This window comes from Helianthus annuus, chromosome 14 (genome assembly GCF_002127325.2).
Source record: "Helianthus annuus cultivar XRQ/B chromosome 14, HanXRQr2.0-SUNRISE, whole genome shotgun sequence".
In the NCBI taxonomy this organism is placed as follows: domain Eukaryota; kingdom Viridiplantae; phylum Streptophyta; class Magnoliopsida; order Asterales; family Asteraceae; genus Helianthus; species Helianthus annuus.
The window spans coordinates 150,771,706-150,788,983 of record NC_035446.2 but is presented as its reverse complement, the minus strand read 5'-3'; the positions used below and the strand labels follow the sequence as shown (position 1 = coordinate 150,788,983).

Sequence of the window (17,278 nt, the reverse complement as noted above, 5' to 3'; positions counted from 1 at the left end):
TCGCGGGGTGCAGACGCGTAATCAGCTGAGAAACAACCGGAATGCTGGTTTGTATTCAGCTATAAGAGAATCTGGTCAACAAAATGACTGGTCCTTCGCGTGTTATGTGTCACAAGAAGAACCAAAGTCGTGGAAAGAAGCATTGAAAGACAGTGCTTGGGTTGAGGCCATGCAGGAAGAATTACAGCAATTTCACAAGCTGGGTGTTTGGAAGCTTGTTGAAAAGCCTGAGAATTATAAGAAGATTGGCACTCGATGGGTCTTCAAATGCAAGAAAGACGACCGTGGAGTGGTCATTCGAAACAAAGCTCGTTTAGTCGTTCAAGGTTTTCGTCAGATAGAGGGTATCGACTACAACGAAGTCTATGCACCAGTTGCACGTCTGGAAGCTATTCGGATCTTTCTGGCTTATGCCTCATTCAAAGGATTCAAAGTTTACCAGATGGACGTCAAAAGTGCATTTTTACATGGTGTGGTTGAAGAAGAGGTATATGTCGAACAGCCTCCAGGTTTTGAAGATCCTGTTCATCCCGATCGGGTTTGGTTGCTCAACAAAGCTCTATATGGTCTTCATCAAGCGCCACGAGCTTGGTATGCAACCTTATCTACATATCTGTTGGAGAACGGTTTTCGAAGAGGTCTTATCGATTGTACTCTCTTCATCAAAGAACAAGATGGAGATCTTCTTCTGGTACAGGTATATGTTGATGATATTATTTTTGGTTCTACTAATGATGTTTTGTGCAGGAATTTCGAGCGCATCATGCAGGATAAGTTCGAGATGAGTGCTATGGGGGAAATGAATTTCTTTTTGGGCCTACAAGTGCAACAAACGGAGTCTGGGATATTCATCCATCAGACTAAATATGTTGGAGACATCTTGAGCCGGTTCCAGATGTCCGATGCAACGCCCATTGGTACCCCATTGCCAACTAATCATGGAATTACTCCTGACTTGAAGGGTGAACCTGTTAGCCCTTCATACTATCGCGCGATGATCGGATCCCTTATGTACCTCACAGCATCAAGGCCAGATATAATGTACCCAACATGCCTGCTTGCCAGATATCAAGTCAACCCGAAGGCCTCACATCTTGCAGCTGTCAAAAGGATTTTTCGTTATTTGAAGGCTTATCCAGACACCGGTCTGTGGTATCCTAGGGATAATAACTTTGACTTGGTCGCATTCAGTGATTCTGATTTTGGCGGATGTAAAATCGACGGCAAATCCACAACGGCTGGATGTCAGTTTTTAGGAAATCGCCTAGTCACCTGGCAGTGCAAGAAGCAGACGTGTGTCGCTACATCAACATGCGAAGCTGAATACATTGCTGCCTCAAGTTGTTGTTCACAAGTTCTTTGGATCCAACAACAATTGCGGGACTACGGTTTTGAATTCCTAACTACTCCTATATACGTTGATAATTCTGCTGCTTTAGATATCACTAAAAATCCTGTGCAGCATTCAAAGACCAAACACATCGAAATCAAATATCACTTCATACGTGATTGCTTTGAGAAAAGGCTAATCGATGTTGTTAAGGTCCACACCGATGACCAACGTGCCGACTTATTTACCAAAGCTTTTGACAAATCTAGATTTGATTTCTTATTATTGGTAAACGGCATTAAGGTCAAGCAAGAGTAAACCAACATCGGAAAATCATTTTTGTAAATATCTTTGTGTGTTTTTAAATTTGTCTTAGTTTGTTGATTTTAGGGGGAGTAAATCCAAAAATCGGAAAATACAAAAACATCGAAAAATTTCAAAAACACAAAAACAATAGAAAAACAAAAATGAGTTTCCTGGCGAGCAAAAGAGAAAATGATAGTACATCAGTGGTCTATCTAAACCTCTTTAAACCTTAAATGAAAAGCGATAAGCAGCTCTATATAAGATGTATCGGTAGGCTCACAATCATTTTAAAGTGTGCAGGGTGATATAAATCTTAATCGACTGAAGACCAGGTGGGAACCATTCATTGGCATATGGTCTTAGTACCGAAATTTCGTTTGATAGATTGCCGAGGTTCTGAGATATTCGGTCTTTATGCTGCTTATCATCTGGGTATCATGGTTGTATCTTTTACCGAAAAATAACGGGGACGCAAGTCTAGATCTTCCATGATACTATACATACGTGCACATATTGCATACTGCATTCGACCTCAATAAGTGATAAACAATCACATGTCCAAATCAAATAAGTGATAAAATATCACATTTATCCGGGTGTCAAGTTCGTCTCTCTGCTGTACGGAAGTACTGACCTGTTCACGGACTTGCACCTGTGCCCTCATGCATACGAAAATCAAGTTCCTCATCAATAAGTGATTATATCACAAAGGACTTGTTTTCAAATCAAAATAAGTGAGTATCTCACAATTTATACGGTCAAACAGATGATAATCGGTATACTCACCGGTAAGATGAACTCTCGTGCATACCTTGATACGGGAATGTGTCGTGATGTGGATGAACACCGGTTGGTAAGTATAAATCATACCTTAACGTATCCTCTCGCCATGATTACATCTGATAAGTTGAGCTTAAGTGGACAACAATACCGATAATTGTTATAGGATGCTTATCTTAATGTTAACTAACTGAACAACAAGAGTGTTTTGGCATGACCGTACACTGATATGATTCTCTTACCCTCGAAACTCGCAAAAAGAATGTTTGTATATATTTATTTACTGTTTAACTTTTATTTGTTTTCTTTTTTAAACAGTTTCGTCGTTTGGTGCATATCAGCACGACATTAGCGGTGATGTCGTTTGATAACACTCAAAGGATTTTAAATTGTTGTCGTTTACTTTCAAAAATACCAAAAAGATTTTAGGTGTGTTTTAATATAAACTTTATAAAAGCCAAAAAGATTTTATTTCTACTTTATTTTCGATCGTACGATGTTGGAGCTCAAGTCTTCGTTGCCTGAAACCTGAACGAAAACCAAACTGACTAAATCTTCATAAACGGTCGAAATTTGCATGTTTTGAAAGTTAGAATTTAAAATTTGAAAAATTTATTAAACTTTCAAACTGTCGGACGGTGCTTGATTGTGACATGGTCATTCGTGTGTCATTTGCTTATACTATGTTCCAAGCAGTTGTTCTCATTACGCGTTTAGATTTCTTGCATGTGCAGATTCTAAAGGCTAGGAGAACATGGTCGATGACAAGCTTTGGAATGAAGACACGACGAGAAGGCACTCAAAAGATGAAGATGATCGAGTTGCCGCTGGCTATCATCAACACCACAAGGATCTCACTTCATAAAGTTAAAGTATTTCACGAGCATAACTCAAGGGGGAGCTTATGTTAAGGGGGAGTTTGTTAACACACTGCCTACATGATACGGGTAGTTTGTTGATACACTCTCTGCTTTCAAGACGTGAAGACTTTGAAGATCCTCCGACCATGAAGACTTGAAAGGACATCAGAGTTTTGGAAACTCGAAGACCAAAGACTGTCGAAGTTCGAGACAAGTCTACATCTATAGAAGATAAAGACAAGATAAAGACAAAGCTACAGCCAAGGGGGAGTTTGTTGGTGCACTTGTGTCTGTACTTTGTCTGTATTCGGTCTGTATGTAAACGATGTTTCCAAATCAGTCTGTAAGTTGACCAAGTCAACTATCCTCCTAGTTTGACTTGGACAACATGATGTTTATCTGAATCGAAGGATAGCCTCGAAGGATACGCATCATCCTTCGAGGTGCTCGAAAGATATGGTTCGACCATGGTTCGACCATTAGGCATCGAAGGATGATCCTTCGATGTCCATGCTGATCTTTCGGACACATTGTCATCGACAGATGATCCTTCGGACCATCTGTCGAATCCTTCGGACAGACCTGTTATGTATGGGTATAAATACCCATGCAGTGTGTTAGTGTTAGAGAGATGCACATTTGGAGAGTTAGAGAAACTCTGCTGGAAAACACACACACACACACACTTTAGAGAGTTTGCAAACAGATTGTAAACCTTGTGCTTGTAACCGTAAACCTTCATACGTATTAATACAGTGGTGTTAATCGGTGAACTTTGTGTGTTCTTGTGTTTGTTCTTGCTTCATCCCGGTTTGCCTAATAGCTTGGATTCCGCACTCGCTAGTGGGTTAGTATAACAAGGTTTAGGTTTGTTCTCGATCCTCCGAGAAAAGGGACCTACAAAAGCACGTGACGGCATTAATATCAAACCCATACTTCGTGTTTTTCTTTCCTTCCAACGAAGTTCTTCCAGTTCGTGCCATGAAATCTTTTGCCCTTCTAACCGCACTAGCAAAAGCCCATTTAATATCCATCAACTCCATTTCTTCCTTGTCGATCTGATCATAATCTTCATTGGTCATGTTGATGTTTCCAAGCTGACCAGCTACCAAACCACAGTAAGCACTGACCATGGTGTTGATAATTTCCATATGTTCCTTAGCAACTTCAATGCTAAGGTGTGAAAGATTTGAGTTGTCGACTCGGATTGTGTGATGACTTTGAGGCTGAGGTTGAGGATTGCTTGTATAGTGAGCTTGCTGTTGTTGTTGTTGAGGTTGTGGTTGTGGCTGTGTTGGAACAGGAATGTAGGACCTCGGATCGAATTGAGGTTGTGGTGGAGCAGCTGTTGATTGAGAAAATGGAAAGGAACTCGTATTGGACACAAAAGCAGTTTGAAGCTTCGGTTGTTGAACAGAACTAGCTGAAGGACCAAAACCAGGCAAATACATTTCTGTATTCTGAGGAGCTGGGGCACGCCTTGCTTTCCTAATTTCTTCATCATTTTTATGTTCCAGCTTCTGAATTAACTCATAGATGTTAATCTCATCTAGAGCTTTAGTATGCTTCAACAACTCGATAAACGAACTCCATTTTGGGGGTAGGGCGTCAGCAAACCTATTCACCATGTCTTGTTGAGTAGCTGCCACCCCATAAGCACACATTTCACTAATCAAATGATAGAAACGTGTGGTCATATCATTTAGAGTCTCGTTTTCCAAAAATTGAAAAGATTCAAATTCTTTCTTCAACAAATCATGCCTAGACTTTCGAGCAGCTGCATTGCCTTCTCCTCTAGCAACTAAGGCATCCCACAATGCTTTCGTGGTTTTGCAATATGAAAACTGATGGTAGATGTCTTTGTTGAGTGCTTGAGTAAGTATGGCATAGGCCTTTTTCTCCAATTCATAAGCCTTCTTGTCATTTTCAAGCATGTTGGCGTAGCCTTCTGAAGTGGATGCTCTACTTTCAAGACTTTCATTGAATGCATTGACAAAACACATCCAAAGGTCGGTGCTTTGTCCTTGAACATATGTGTGAAAGCGGCCTTTCCATGACGGAAAATCGTTCATGTGGTTCAGCTTTGGTGGACGATTGTTACTGCCTGTTTCACTTTCACTAATCAGAAGATTCTGAAGACTTTGACTTTGATTGGATACCAAAGCCCATTGACACGAACTTATTGATTGTTGTTGTTTTGGAATGGCACTCGTCATATATTCAGCCATCGACATCTGTTTCAGATCTGGTTGTGGATCCGTACTCCAATCCCAAGGACTTGTGCAACTCATTGTGATCAAAAATTAACAAATAACCTACACACCACAAACAGTTAAGAACAAACAGACAACAAACAATTGAAAGATACAATCTGATCGAAAGATCAAGACTTGTTCGAAGGATCAACAGTGATCGAAAGATTACTGTTGAGTTTCGAGCAAAGCCTTCGAAAGATTCTCAATGAAAGATCCTTATCTTTCGACTGATTATCACGAAAGATTCACAGTTCGAAAGATCTATATCTTTCGAATACTGATCTCGAAAGATTCACAACGAAAGATCCTTATCTTTCGAGATGTATCCTTATCTTTCGGACAACCAACTTTCGAAAAGATTCCAACTACGAAGGATAACCCTTAGACTTCGAAAGACTACTCGAAGGATGCTGATCTATCGAGTTGTCTCCAATCGAAAGATGTCGAAGGATATCTTTCGATATCGAAGGATATCTTTCGAATCCTCTGACACACCTGACACAAAGGACAGGTTGGTGAAAAGTTGATGGGTTGGTGTACCAACTTTCGGCAGAAAGGATGGTTCTGCAACAACTTTTTCACCAAACAATTTGACTTTCAAAAATTTTACCAAAATAGGCAAAACCTTATCTTCAAATTCAGTCACCGGAGATAAACCGGAATATGGCCGGAAAAATCAAAGTTTCACAAACACGATTTTTATGTTACCCAAACCGACCCCGAACACTCCCGATAGGTTTAGAACGCGTTTTTATGCAGAAAACTACCAAAAACGGGTGCTAAACCAAGTGTCCAAACACACCAAGGAACTTGAACAACCCGGTTTTAAACAAGGTAAAGAGCCAAGCTCTGATACCACTTGTAGGTCCCTTTTCTCGGAGGATCGAGAACAACCTAAACCTTGTTATACTAACCCACTAGCGAGTGCGGAATCCAAGCTAGTAGGCAAACCGGGATGAAGCAAGAACAAACACAAGAACACACAAAGTTCACCGATTAACACCACTGTATTAATACGTATGAAGGTTTACGGTTACAAGCACAATGTTTACAATCTTGTTTGCAAACTCTCTAAAGTGTGTGTGTGTGTGTGTTTTCCAGCAGAGTTTCTCTAACTCTCCAAGTGTGCATCTGTCTAACACTAACACACTGCATGGGTATTTATACCCATACATAGCAGATCTGGTCGAAGGACTCGATAGATGGTCCGAAGGATCATCTATCGATGACAGGGAGCTCGAACGATCAGCATGGACATCGAAGGATTATCCTTCGATGTCTAATGGTTGAATCATGATCGAACCATATCTTTCGAGCACCTCGAAGGATCAGTTGTATCCTTCGAGGCTATCCTTCGATCCAGACAACATCATGTTGTCCAAGTCAAACTAGGAGGATAGTTTACTTGGTCAACTTACAGACTGATTTAGGACATCGTTTATATACAGACCGAATACAGACAAAGTACAGACACAAGTGCACCAACAGTTTTATACTCTAGTATATTACAATAATTATATTTACTGCAGTTTGTTTTCAGTAATTTAGTGAAGTCACATTTTTCCAAAAGCAATCGTTATGTGCACAATTGATTTTCATTAAAGAAGTTTCCTTCTCTATATAGTTATGAAACCTAAGACTTTCAATGAATATAAGAATGCTGCTTTTGGTGTAGCATATGCTGTTTTGGTCTTGCTATTATACGTTGTACCATTGTAAGGGGTGTGATTTAACGCTTGAGTTCAACAGATTGCATATACATCCCCGATGAACTTACTATCTTTGACATTGGGTATTCCCAAGAAGTTCAGGTATGTTTTTTTCCTTTCAGTTCTCATGATATGGAAATACTCATTTTTAGCAAGTCATTTGCCAACCAAACATAGTATTTACAACATAAACTTCCAAAGAGAATCCTAATAACTTCAGTTTGTCCTGTTTATAAATCTGAAGGTACTAAGTAGGAGGCCTCCTGCAAGTGTTTTTGTGTCCAAGGGCTTATCTGATATAGCCTTTCTAAATGATGGGACAAGGTTCGAATAAAACTCCTTGATATTTATTAATAACTAAAAACTTAGTAATCACTGCATGCTTTTTTAATATTTTTGTCACAGTTTTATTAATTGAATTGACAAGTGTACCTGTCATGATACGTTGAATAGGGTACTTGCTTCTGACATAAGTGGAGCAATAAGTATGTGGGACAGAAGAGCGAGTGTGCATCCACAAAGGGTGCTCACAACTAAGAAGAGAATCGGCCTTACTAGCATCCAGTCACTTGGAGATCAAGTATAAAAAATTACATATTTAATATACATTACAACAAATATGTGTTACATATTCATTTTTGTGGAATATTAACTTTCTCCAATTGCATCTATCAACACTTACCTCATATTTATGTATCAGTGTGTATATGGTGCTAGTGAGAGTGGGTTTATATATATATATGGGATCTACGTAGACTACGCGGTGGAAGATCATCAACTGTTTTTCAAAGTGACAAGGAGGTTGTTTATCTTTTCTGCTTTTATAAATTTCACATAAGTTGAAATAAATTCTTCGTTGATAATAAACGTCTTCCCTGGCAGGTACACTCTTCTCCTCTAACATCAGTAAACTTAGAACCTATGCTGAACGAAATTGGACCTTTAGTGGTATGAGAAGTTATTATTACACCTTTTTCTTATTTTATTTCAAATCTGCTTTAATTAATTGGGTTTATATTCTTTTGATTCATGTATGTTGTATGGTGCAGGAACAATCAAGAACTTATATCCGACGAAAGGGAATACAGTCAATCAACATTAATTCATCCTGTCCATATCAGCTGGGATTCCATCTTAATGATGGTTGGTAAGTTAGTTAAGAAATAAATTCATTTGTCGTTTAAATACCTTTGATGTCTTCATCAATGTGTTTCTTTTGTATATTTTTTTCTTTTGTGTTTTAAAGTGACCTTGTTGCTATATGAATTTTAGGTCTGGTGTTTTGGATATGCATAATTACCGAGTGTCACATATCCATTGCCCTCCCCTTCCTCCTTGGATGTTAGTCTTTCTAAGTTTTTCTATGTTCTTTACATGTTCTTTTTCGTTATATATTTTCATAATTCAAAGTTCGTAATATCTAGCATGTTTGTTTATCAAATTAGGAAATCATGTATGTTGTATGGTGCCGGATTCCCTCTATCCGCCCCCAAGGAAACCCGCATGGCTTCCTGAACATTCAGTAAGACATTTATTTTTACCTATTTAGCTCCATGACACCACTGCTAAATTCCCAGCATCAAATTCAATAATTGCGCTATGTGTTTATTATTTAATTCGTTACTGGAAAGAAGCATGTATGTTTGAGTTAGTACATACCTATGTGCAGATATATGCAGTTGCGTCAACATCTAGCAATGGACTTCACCTTTTAGATTTTTATCCACCCAGCAGCTCCCCATGCCATGTAGATTATGAGTAAGAAACGTCCCACCTTTTCTTTTACCATCAAAGCTAAACTTTGATCTTATTTTTAACTGCCATTATTCCTGTAGTGATTCAAAGAGTCATCGGGAGACTGTCAAGCATAAGCAAAGCGTTTTTGTGCCGCTATCTAAACGTGTTACATCTTGTGCCATTCATCCGCTTAATGGCACCATTGTTGCTGGAACCATGGTGGGTATACGGACAATCATACATACATACATACTGCACTCTTTTATATTGTTTTCCATTTTTAATGAATGCGTTGTTAAGGCTAATGTAACAATTAATGATGTTTTTTGAATAGAATGCATCTTTATTAACGATTTCCCAAAAGCACCTTTGCAAGAAAGGAGATGGTGAAGATGGGCAATCATGAAAGAGGATAGACCCTGGAACTACAAATGTATGTATGTAATACAAGCATACAGCTATATCCATATAAAATACAATTACATGATATGATGTTTGTAATACAAGCAAGCCACTACATCCATATACAATACATGATATGATGTGCAGGGAGTAGAGGTGTTGTTGAGGGTGGAATATATGTTGTGGTGTATTACAATGTAAAAAAATTCACATTAAGGAAAATGTTTTTGATTGAATCTCTCTCTACCATATGGAATATAATGATTCTTTTTATTTTATCATGTGTGCCTTGTATGTGACAATATTTAACATAGCTATTTAATAGTCATCATATTTGAAATTTAATGATTATTTACTACGAAACATTTAGGAATCGATAGAAGGGAAAGTAACTGTGATGAATATCATATAGTTGTCAATTGGTAATAGTTGAAGGGCTCAGTTGTAGCTTTGTGATCAACGAATAACTAACTTGTAGTTGGTCCTAAATATGCTATTCTCTCAATTGTACTTTATATCAGATATGGAATGAGAAGCACCTAACTTTGAATTGAATCTATCTATTCTATCTGAATTCTTTCTGAACTTTGTCCTCCAACATTGCTATAAGAGCTGACGGTCGACGGACTCCATTGTTATAAGATTTCTTACCTCAACCTCATAATATCAACATCATTATCTTTTGTTATGAATTTCTCAACTTCAACTTCACCACTTCACGAATAAAATGAAGTCTAACATTAATATGCTTTGTTCATTCACGGAACATTTTATTTTAATACAATTGAACTGCCCCTGGTTATCACACCTAACCACATCATCTTTAAACTTCGTCCCCAATTCCTGCCCAAATGATCTTTGTCTAGGTGATTGTTTCAACCCATAAAATGATCTTTTCAATAAACAGACCATATCTTCCTTTCCTGGTTCTTCAAATCCCAAAGGTTGGCTCATGTATTTCTCTTCTAGATTACCAGGCAGAAAAACTGTTTTAACATCCAATTGTTCTAGCTCTAAATCAATGACTGCAGTAAGACCTAGCATTATTTTGATTGAAGACTGTTTAACAACAGGGGAAATATCTCACTATAGTCTACACCTAATCTTTGTGTAAACCCTTTAGCTACTAATCTGGCTTTGAATCTTGGGCCTTCAACTTCTGGAATTCCTTCAACTCCATTTATATGGTATAACTTTCTGCCCCATAGGTTCTCAGTCAATACCCAAGTTTGATTATTATGTAGTGACTTGATCTCATCTTTGATAACTTCCTTCCACTTCTCTTTTTCTTTTGAAGTAATTGCTTTTTTGAAAGATAAAGGTTCATTAGAATCTTCCATTTCAACTGCCATAAACACATAAGCTGAAATATCCTCCTGATGGGTTGGTAAAATTCCTTAGCTTAATGGTTTTAATTTCGGTTAATTGGTTAATTACACGAAGTTACTTTCTAGAATACACTACTTTGATATGGTTTGTGTTTTGCAGGCATTGACGGGTTTAAGGTGCATTTTGGAGAATTACTGAAGCCTTGGGCGGATGCTAGAGAGAACATAATTGAAGAAAATGCAAAAAGAGGCAAAACTGAGCTAAACTCTGCGCTAGAAACAGTCCAAACTTCATTTTGGCTTATCCTGAGCTAGAAAATGAGTTTCGGGGCTTATAATATATGCATTTGGGGTAGCTCGACGAGACGAATCAAAATATTAGGTTTTGAAAGGCAAGAAATTGTCGCATTATCTGCTGCACACTGGCTGATTGGTAAAAACGGGATTTTTTAGAGAAAAAGTCAATTTTGGAAAAGGGGGAGTTACACTTTGTTATTCCTTCAACTTCCATTCATTGGAAAAAAAAAAAAAAAAAAAAAAAAACACTTCATCTTCATCCATTCTCCACCATCCAAACCCTAACCCCTAACCCTCAACTCTCCTTCAAGACTCAAGATTATGGTTCGGTGCTCGTATTCATCCTACGGTGATCGTGCCTCTTCGACCATGAACGACCATGAACGGTTAGTCTCTTCGGTTTCACCCCGGTATAGATTGTTGTAAGAATTTCTAGGGTTTATAAATTTGTATTTTCATGTGATTTTGTGACAAATTGTTTAGTATTTGAAACCTTTGATAGTTGTCGTGCATTTGAATTGAATTTGTGAATTGTCGAATGATTATAAAATTTGACTTTGCGAAATCAATTTGTGCACTTATGCCTTATCGTAGGTTAGGATTTACATGTCCGAGGTAACGAAGTGCATTACGGTCCGTTGTCTATGACGTCGATAACAATTGGCACCTAAGCTTCGTGATAGTAATCCGTTAATCAATATATGCAATTGAATCAAGTTAAAACACGTAGGAACCCTAGGTCTTGAAATAATCGAACCGGGTGTGTAACTTGTCTCTAATTTCTTGTTTTAATCATTTAGTAATTTAGTTACAATTTTAGTTAATCACAAGTGTTTTAGATAATACCAATTGTCGGGTCACTCCGATTTATTTTCCAACCTAATAAACTTAAAAAAAATTAGCAATCTTCATAATCACATTGTACATTTTTGTAAATAGTCTAACTAGTCGAACAGGTCGTGCAATACTGACCACAAGCTCTTCGTGGATTCGATACCCAACTTACCCTAGCTACCTAGGTTTAATTGGGTTTTTGACTGATCGGGACGACGACACGGTCACGTCAAAATGGCGCCGCTGCCGGGGAGCTAGTGCGCTTAGTATTGCATTATTCGTTTGATTTGTTTATATTGGGTAGTTTTAAATCTTAAAAAAATTAATTTTAGTTTTTAGTATGCTTTCTTTTTTTTCTATTTGATTTTACTTTGGGTAGTCGACTTTTGTCTGTACAGGTATATGTTTTGCAAGCACCTTATTTCACCATGAATTGGGTAGATGATGACCCATGTATATGTTGTGGGAGCAACTGTCACTGGGTTGAGGATTGCCCGACGTTTGAAGTTAAATACGGAAATCGTGGGAGGTATTGCTCTGAATATAGGCGAGAAAAAGGATATGTGAGGGTTTGCTATGATGATGACGGGATACCCTTCTGTTATCCCAACTTTGAACCACCTCCACCACCAGAGCAAGAAAGCGAAGATTACCAGTCATGCGCTTGTTGTGGAAAAGTTCACATACATGAAGATTGCCTAGTGTTTTGGAAAGATCTAGTGTTTTGGAAAGGAAAAATAAAGTCCGGTTACAAGCCACCTTCATATCAGGGATACCATCAGTCAAATGTCATCAACAATTATGAGCCAAAGTGGGATTATGATAGTTATGAACCCGAGATGCCACGTTTCCCAAGTTACCAGGAGGAGTATGACGACTATTATTATGAATACCCTCAGCTAGCATACGAGGAGCCTCAAGATTCAGTAAACTCTAAGTTTGATGCAATCATGGACTTGATGGTGGAAATGAAAAGGGAAGACGAGATAAGAAACAAATCATTTGAGGCTTTGGTTGTGCAAGTTGGTAAACTAACTGAGGAGTTGCCCAACTTAGACGGGAACAAGAGGTGTTGACTAGTGGTACCATGGTAGATGGTGATGTGGTGGAAGAGGTTATGGATCTTCCAAAGCAAGATAACGAGTGTTTAAATTTAAATGAAGACATAACACCTTTCAAAGAAGTAGTAACAGAGGTAATCGTAGTGTATCCTGACTATGATAAAGTTGGGGAAAAGAGCGTGAGATTGAAGGAAAGAAAGGTGAGATGGCAAGATCTCGCTCAAGCTATCATGAAGTGGCCCCACATAAGTGTTTCAATTTTCATACCAATCGTTTGGATGCAAATGTGGAACTGGCAAGTCAACTACCGAGCGCATGTTGGAAACTCGGTAGGCAAATGTTCACTTCGACCACCATGAGAGACAAATCAGGTATATGGTTGTTGTAGAGTTTGTACTATTATTCATTTTATTTTTTTTCTTAGTTAAATGAACGTTGTGGGTGTATTCCCTACATAACCCTCACGAGACCTACTCGTCCTCACGAGCTATCGTGAGGTTTAAAAGGGCTTGCTGCATACGCTGAATGCAACCGTGATTCCTACGAAAGTGAGTTAGGTTTATTGTTGTTGTAAAATATTTTTTCCCACATAAATTAAAGTAAATTATTGTATGGCTTGGTAATATTTTCATAAAAGTGGTAAAACTAGGTTGCTAATAAATTTTAATGGTTGTGAGAAGCATACTTCTACACAAGGGTTAAGATTTGTAGGTACATTATGTCCGTGGGACGATCGCTTTCTTGAAGAGAAGAAGAGCACACGAGGAATGAGCTCAAAAATCAGGTGCATACGTTTCTTTTTACTTTTGTTTTTTAGTTAGCAAATAAGTGGATTGTAAATTGTATTTTATTTTCCGGGGTGAAATTTTGGGGAGGTTAGCCGTGTCACATCCCTTGTGCGTTTTAAAAACTCTAGTTCTTACACATTGAGGACAATGTTTACCTCAAGTGTGGGGATGGGGGAGTAGTAAAAGTTTTTTATTTTTGACCTGTTCATTTAAACACTACAAATTGAGTACAATGTTTACCTCAAGTGTGGGGATGGGGTAAAATTTCAAAATTTTTTCAAAATGTCTTTGTTTGAAGCGATCTAAAAAGCACAAGTAACTAAGTTAACGAGGGATGACACAACCCATTTGGTCTTTTGTCATGGTCAAGTTCAAGTTAATAGCATGACGGGTATTTAGCGGGTGGTTATTTGGGAGTAATTCGCCTAAGAAACTAGCACATCATGCATGTCACATACCATACCCTTTATATATGTGAGGTTTTGAACCACTTTTACATCATAGAATTACATATTTATGTTTCTTTGTTTGAGTGGACCATTAGTCACGTATCGTAGAACTTGCGACTTTTGATCCATTTGAGACCATAGACCGAATACAAGCACGAGAATGATTAAGGCATTAGGTGAACCTTTTCTTTTAAAACCATCTATCTATCCTTACCCAAATAAATCCCCTAGTCGCCCACTTTGAGCCTAAACCTTTCGTTTGACCACCCTTTAGCCCATAACCTTAAACCTTTTCTTTTAATCCCGTGTGATGGAAATTCGATTATAGGAGTCAAGTTTGTATAGTTGTGAATTGTTTGCTTGCAAAAAAAAAAGGAGAAAAATCAGAAAATGTTACGAAAAAGAATAGAAAATTGTTGAGAAAAGAACAAAAATATGTGTTCTTAGTTTGAGAAATAAAAGGCGAAAAATTGTTGCCTTCTAGTTTGATTTTGGTAGTTAGTCGTGCTTAGAAGAGTTATTTTGTAATAAAAATCAAATTTTCATCACTTTAGCCACTTTAAAATATCCTATTTCCTACATTTAGCCTAGCCCCGTTACAACCCTTGCAAAGACCTTATGACTTGTGCTTACTATTCATGTTCGATGGTGGAAAATGATTGAGTTGCAAGCCTATGCGGGTACGTGTTATATTCGGTTTTGAGTGATTACTTTAAAAGTTCTAAAACATCATTAAAATTAGCCAACTTGTAAACCGAGTGGAGTGAACATTGTGAGGGATATGTATGAATTGCGAGTTTTAAGGGCGGGTTAATCTTGGATAACTACTTTAACATGATTAATCATTTATTGCTAAATATGTCGAAAATTGTAAAAAGTTTGAACCGTGCATGACAATAGACCTTAACCTTAGTCTCGGGAATGGGGAGTGTGTTTTTTGTTCGACCCACGTGAAAGTGAAAAACAGATTTGCTTGAGGGCAAGCAAAAGACAAGTGTGGGGATGTGATGGGTTGGTAAAATTCCTTAGCTTAATGGTTTTAATTTAAGTTAATTACACGAAGTTACTTTCTAGAATACACTACTTTGATATGGTTTGTGTTTTGTAGGCATTGACGGGTTTAAGGTGCATTTTGGAGAATTACTGAAGCTTTGGGCGGATGCTAGAGAGAACATAATTGAAGAAAATGCAAAAAGAGGCAAAACTGAGCTGAACTCTGCGCCAGAAACAGTCCAAACTTCATTTTGGCTTATCCTGAGCTAGAAAATGAGTTTCGGGGCTTATAATATATGCATTTGGGGTAGCTCCACGAGACGAATCCAAATATAAAGTTTTGAAAGGAAAGAAATTGTCGCATTATCTGCTGCACACTGGCTGATTGGTAAAAACGGGATTTTTTAGAGAAAAAGTCAATTTTGGAAAAGGGGGAGTTACACTTTGTTATTCCTTCAACTTCCATTCATTGGAAAAAAAAAACACTTCATCTTCATCCATTCTCCACCATCCAAACCCTAACCCCTAACCCTCAACTCTCCTTCAAGACTCAAGATTATGGTTTGGTGCACGTATTCATCCTCCGGTGATCGTGCCTCTTCGACCATGAACGGTTAGTCTCTTCGGTTTCACCTCGGTATAGATTGTTGTAAGAATTTCTAGGGTTTATGAATTTATATTTTCATGTGATTTTGTGACAAATTGTTTAGTATTTGAAACCTTTGATAATTGTCGTGCATTTGAATTGAATTTGTGAATTGTCGAATGATTATAAAATTTGACTTTGCGAAATCAATTTGTGCACTTATGCCTTATCGTAGGTTAGGATTTACATGTCCGAGGTAACGAAGTGCATTACGGTCCGTTGTCTATGACGTCGATAACAATTGGCACCTAAGCTTCGTGATAGTAATCCGTTAATCAATATATGCAATTGAATCAAGTTAAAACACGTAGGAACCCTAGGTCTTGAAATAATCGAACCGGGTGTGTAACTTGTCTCTAATTTCTTGTTTTAATCATTTAGTAATTTAGTTACAATTTTAGTTAATCAAAAGTGTTTTAGATAATACCAATTGTCGGGTCACTCCGATTTATTTTCCAACCTAATAAACTTAAAAAAAAATTAGCAATCTTCATAATCACATTGTACATTTTTGTAGATAGTCTAACTAGTCGAACAGGTCGTGCAATACTGACCACAAGCTCTTCGTGGATTCGATACCCGACTTACCCTAGCTACCTAGGTTTAATTGGGTTTTTGACTGATCGGGACGACACGGTCACGTCAAAATGGCGCCGCTGCCGGGGAGCTAGTGCGCTTAGTATTGCATTATTCGTTTGATTTGTTTATATTGGGTAGTTTTAAATCTTAAAACAAATTAATTTTAGTTTTTAGTACATTACAAGAAATTTGGTGCTTTACCAACACAAAGTATATGCGGGAAAAAGCATATAGTGTGTTGGTAGTTGTTTTTACCTACACATAAATTAAGTGTAGTGATGTGTAGACTCGTGACTGTGGATATAGGCCATTACCCACACATAAGTTATGTGTAGGTATATACCAAGCTATACCTACACATATATGTGTGGCTAAAAGGCATTTATATGTGTGGTTAAAAGTACAACAATTTGTTTAGAAGGCATTTGATGTGGCAGGTGACGTGGCATCTGACATGGCATCTAACGTGGCAGGTGACATGGCATCCGACGTGGCGGATGACGTGGCATGAATATATGTGTAGGTAAAAGTAATCTTATATGTAGGTAAAAGTAATATTATGTGTAGGTAAATGTTGAAGATGTGTTGGTATTGATCTTAATATGTGTTGAAACAAATGTAAACTAAAAGGCACTAAAATCATATATAATGTCACAAACGTCACCATTGATTAATACAATAAACAAAGTGCCAATTTGATTAATACATGAAACAAATGTAAACTACAAGGAAGTAAAATCATAGATAATCAAAAGGCCTGACAACTTAACAAGAGAATCAAGAGTTGGATCTTGACCATTGTCAACCGGCAAGCACACCTGCACCAGCTCTAAGGATGTTAGCACATCCACCCTTGAACAATGATTTGACACCCTCCTTTTTCATGATTTGGTTGAACACGTCAAATGTGTTCTTGTACTTGAC

At 37.8% G+C, this 17,278-nt stretch overlaps 1 protein-coding gene and 1 pseudogene across 1 annotated transcript; one reads left to right on the top strand and one right to left on the bottom strand.

Moving 5' to 3' along the window:
- Nucleotides 1–17,278, bottom strand: part of LOC118486583 — a 129,828-nt pseudogene that overhangs the window by 24,202 nt on the left and 88,348 nt on the right.
- Nucleotides 8,682–9,546, top strand: LOC118486715. The gene is made up of 4 exons (XM_035983373.1): nucleotides 8,682–8,762; nucleotides 8,910–8,998; nucleotides 9,076–9,196; nucleotides 9,312–9,546. Exons 1-4 carry the CDS (start codon nucleotides 8,703–8,705, stop codon nucleotides 9,381–9,383), a joined length of 342 nt encoding a protein of 113 aa, XP_035839266.1. The 5' UTR covers nucleotides 8,682–8,702; the 3' UTR covers nucleotides 9,384–9,546.

Bases quoted from the DNA above. Each gene is read 5' to 3' on its own strand.
- LOC118486715 (XM_035983373.1), top strand. From the start codon at position 8,703: ATGGTGCCGGATTCCCTCTATCCGCCCCCAAGGAAACCCGCATGGCTT. The intron at 8,763-8,909 runs GTAAGACATTTA...ACCTATGTGCAG, and splicing joins CATGGCTTCCTGAACATTCA to ATATATGCAGTTGCGTCAAC. The intron at 8,999-9,075 runs GTAAGAAACGTC...TTATTCCTGTAG, and splicing joins CCATGCCATGTAGATTATGA to TGATTCAAAGAGTCATCGGG.